Consider the following 4706-nt stretch of genomic DNA (forward strand, 5'->3'; position numbering starts at 1 on the left):
ATACCTGCAATTGTCACTAACTTCCAAGCATAGGACATTGTTAAATGGACAGTGAGAACAAGTAGAACTGGAATAACAGGTATTTTCAGTAAAGAGGAATCTGATCACACATGATTCCACTGGCAAGGTCCTATTCCCTTGGAAAACTTCTGAGACAGAACAACATGCCAAGTAAGCCTTTTTGGCCTTGCATACTCTCTATCATATTGCTCTGTTTTTCATTTGTCCCAAGCTGATACCTTGGCACTTTCACAATCAGTAATTTATTTCAGGAAGCTGTTCCAAAGATTGTCAAACTTTGTATACACCCACCTGTATACTCAGATTCCTTTCTAACTCCACAAATTATTGTTGGTCCAGCTTGTGCCAAGGTAATTATGGTTCTGTTCCCCATGTTTCAGAAGGAAGTGGAAGAATTGTTTTCCTCACTGATCCTCAGTAATGCACCAGTATGATTATTCAACACCTTATAGTCTACTGTCACTTTCTGGACTGTCTTATGCAGACATAATCTCTGTAGGTCTTCAATTTTATATTACCACTTCTCTCTCAGTGTTCTCTGATGATGTGATAACTAACTTGGTACCAAATTTTCTCTTTTCCCAAAATTATTCCATTGCTTTTGGTCCCTTCAGTGCCCAGTTTGAGCCCTGCTCAACTTGCCTCACTGCCTCCCACACTTGTCACTGGCTGGCAATGTACCTTCTACACCCCATGTTCTCCAGGCATATCTAGTTGGCCCCTCTCATGCATTTATCCTCTTGATTCTGGTGTACCTCCCATTATCCCAGTTTCTCAAGGATGACTGGCCCTGCTGCCATACACATTTGTCCCATGTTAGTGATATATTTTCCATAATCCATATTCCCTAGGAATTTCAGGCCCTGCTGTATAACTCATGTTTCTCTACATTAGTGTGAAACTACTGTATTCCTTCTCCTCCATTAATATCAAGTTCTGAAATTTTAAAAATTAACCTCATTATTGTGGGGCACATCACATTTCTGTTATTCCCCAAGTATGAATGAGACCACATCCTCACCAGTTTACCATCATGTTAGCAATGCACAACGCATCCCTGATTTTACTCAGATAGAAATATGCTTTCTGCTTCTAATCCACAAGATCTTAGAACAGGTCAAATCTGCAAGTAAATCAACTCCAGCCTTGATGTTCACAAGAAATGGACTTCCATTCTCAGCAAAATCTTGTGGTTTAACCTTGTCTCCTTTTTGTCTTATGCTGACAATAGGCTCATTCAGACATCTGATTTTAAATTCTGTTCAATTATATCACAATTCTTATTCATTATGATTCTTCCAACATTGACTGAAGAAAAGATGACAGATGGCCTAAACAAGGAGTAAATTTATGATCTAATTAATAAGAAGCTGAGATGTGATGCCCATCATATTGGTGAATCCAATTGGCATACACTTGGGTATTTACTGTTAATAATTTTACACTATGAACCATATTGTACATCAGCTTCATCCACCAGTTGGTGTCCATCATTTATGGACATGGTGATACCACCCCAGGGTCTACATGAAGATATGATGATGGTTTTGCAAGCCTTGGGAGACTTTCTTGTGGGGTGACCTTATACAGGTCTAGAAATTCCCCAAGTGACAATCTCTCCAGCTTCCCTGGCTAGAACCATGTCACAAGCCCACAGAGACAGAGATCCTTGAAAGGGAACATGAGATTGCATCAATTAGGCTGATTATTTTAATGTATGAACTGATGTGAATCAGCTCACATAAGTATAGTTATCTGAATTATTCTGTGGTATTCATATCAGAGGTAAAGAAGAAAATGAGGCTGTTTGGAAGAATAGTGATACCCTTATTCCACCTTTGAAATGGATAGTTACATTACCAGTAAAACATTCATGAGAAACTAAACTTAATTATCCCCAGAATTGCATGTACCAAATAAATGAAATTTTACCAGCTATGATTGTGATTCTTATATATTTCTAATGTTAGTAACTGGGCTTCCAAGAGACCTAGTGAATACAAATATGAGGAAAGTGAAGCCACTACACATCAGCAAAACATAACTCCTGCTAAATGAGTATTACCCAGGGGCACAGCTTTGTTTCTTTGGTGAATACAAGATTTTGTGATTTCTTTTCATAAAGAATCCAACCACAATCAGTCCATGTACAGGCTCTGGGAGAGGTGTTGACATGCCACTGTCACACATGTGTGAGAAGTCAGGGACAAGAAGAGAGAAGGTGAAACTTCCAAATCCATGGTCAGAGACAGTTTTACAGAAGCCCATTCTAGTATCCAGGGAGATAATAATAGTAATGATGGTGAAAGTAACATCCAACATGACTAGAAACCTGTGACATTCACACTAGTGCTACTACTGAAATTCCCAACTTACTTCTTTTCAGGTGAAGCACAGAGGAACAAGGCCACATATTCAGTCACCCTGCAAGGAGGGGATGGAGCTGTGCTATGATATCCACCTATCTGACTAACTTAGAGCATGTCAGATACAATTCCAAGGTCCAGTGACACAGGGTCTCACAGGGGAAGCTCTCAGGTGAGTGTTCAAGGGGACCTGTTTCCTTCAGGCCATTGTAAGCTCAACCCTTCTGCAAACAATCCACTGTGTGAGTTGATTACCAAGGATAATGCATATGACTTCATAGGAGGGAGTGGAAACATTTCACTGAATTCAAATTCCATAATCCAAAGTGTCAAAAGTAGACACTTCTAGTAAACCTGACTTGGTAACTGGTTCCTGTATATAACTGAGTTGGTAACCTGGTTCCTGTATGTAATTGTCTGATCTTCCTGAGTTGGTAACCTGGTTCCTGTATATAATTGTCTGATCTTCCATTATTTGTCTCTATTTTAACCCTTAGGAGGTTTTGAGATATTAAAAGTTTTCCCTAACTGGCAGAGCTCAATGTACTTTTCTTACTGACATGCAGTTTGAAAAATAAAATGACAGGGTTATAGTGCTATGTGAGATTTGCACAACACTGAGATTGATTACCTATTTAAGAAGAAACCTCTATCCTGTTTCAAAATAAAAGTAATTAATAGGCTTTCAATACTAAATTCAACCACACAGTAACCTTGACTATGCACTGGAATGATGCTGTTTCATGTGACAATATATACACACTAGTTAGTGATTTGCTGAAAGCCATCACAATTCACAGAAAAATGCATGTATGCATTGTCTCATAATTCACCATTCTTCCTATATTTAGTTGCTGCCTAAAATTTTGGAATATATCATGGACATTTGTAACAGAGGAAATTAATGTACCAGAACATGTTTACAGAAATTTAGGGGGTTCTTGACTTATGGTGGCTATTTGCTACATAAATACATCACTTGGACTAGAGTCACATTTACCCTATTCCAAAGCCATCCATGATCCCTGAAAAGATCTGACTTCCTTATCAGCTCATGCAGCATGTTTATTGTGTGGAGGAAACAGAGCCTGGGCTTATAGAAAGAGAGACCCTAGGAGAAAATGAGGAAACTCCAGCTTAATTCTCTCCAGGAAGCACCAGAGAAAATGTCCTACTCTCCCTCTTTCCTCTTTACATAGAAAGATACCACCCACATGCAAATCACCACCTAGGTAACCGTATGAATGTCCAGGCACAATTACTTAAATTCAGGCTTCTTTGTTTTCTGTAAATAATTTTCTGGGTGTCAGAGGCATCATCCTTAAGAACATGAAAGCCTTGTGGTTCTTCCTCATTCTGGTGGCAGCTCCCAGATGTGAGTGTTTCAGAATTCAGACATGAAGGTAATGGGGATGATGCACCTGAGTGCAGGACTCACTGTGGTTCTCCTTGTCCTCAGGTGTCCTGTCCCAGGTGCAGCTGAAGGAGTCAGGACCTGGCCTGGTGAAGCCCTCACAGACCCTGTCCCTCACCTGCTCTGTCTCTGGATTCTCTTTATCCAGCTATGTTATGGGCTGGATCCGCCAGGCTCCAGGAAAGGGGCTGGAGTGGGTTGCTGTGATATATGGTGGTGGAAGCACATACTATAACCCAACTCTTCAGTCCCGAGTCACCATCACCAAGGACAACTCCAAAAATGAAGTCTATTTAAAGCTGAGCGGCCTGAAATCTGAGGACACAGCCACGTATTACTGTGCAAGAGACACAGTGAGAGGAAGTCAGGGTGAGCCCAGACAGAAACCTCCCCTGCAGGGCACAGGAGGGGCTGGGCTGCAGGGGACACTTGGCACCACAAGGGAGCACTCAGGGTCCACTCCTAGTAGCAGGCTCAGAGAGGGGCTGGCAGGAGTTTCCTTGCCTTGCCTGGAGTTCCCTCTTCTTGCCTCACATGAAACCCCATAACATGTAAGCAGTGATATGATAAATCTAAGATTCAAATTCAGGACAGGCTTTTTGTTACTAAATGTATGTTTAAATACATAGATACACATACTATTTACTATGATATTTATATTGCATGGATATGCCTGAAAGTGTGAGTAAAACTTGAATTTACCTTCTCAGTGAAGTTGTTTCCCTTAATTTAACTCACATTTCTGAAAATATTCAGGAAAACTATCCAAACCCACCATCATGTCGAACCTATTTCCTTAGGGGAAGTACGAAGTTTTGGGGAAGACTGGCCCTCCCTAGGAGCAGTTTCCAAGTGCCCCAGTTTGTTCCCTCTCTCTCATATGACATCAGTGACCAGTTCTCTGC

At 40.8% G+C, this 4706-nt stretch overlaps 1 gene segment (V, D, J or C); it reads left to right on the forward strand.

Annotated features, from left to right (window-relative positions):
* The first annotated feature begins 3669 nt into the window (after window positions 1-3669).
* On the forward strand, window positions 3670-4349 carry LOC119516007. The segment is given in 2 exon segments: window positions 3670-3762; window positions 3847-4349. Coding segments are annotated over 2 exon segments (549 nt in total).
* The last annotated feature ends 357 nt before the right edge of the window (window positions 4350-4706 follow it).

This window comes from Choloepus didactylus, chromosome 19 (assembly GCF_015220235.1).
Source record: "Choloepus didactylus isolate mChoDid1 chromosome 19, mChoDid1.pri, whole genome shotgun sequence".
NCBI lineage: Eukaryota > Metazoa > Chordata > Mammalia > Pilosa > Megalonychidae > Choloepus > Choloepus didactylus.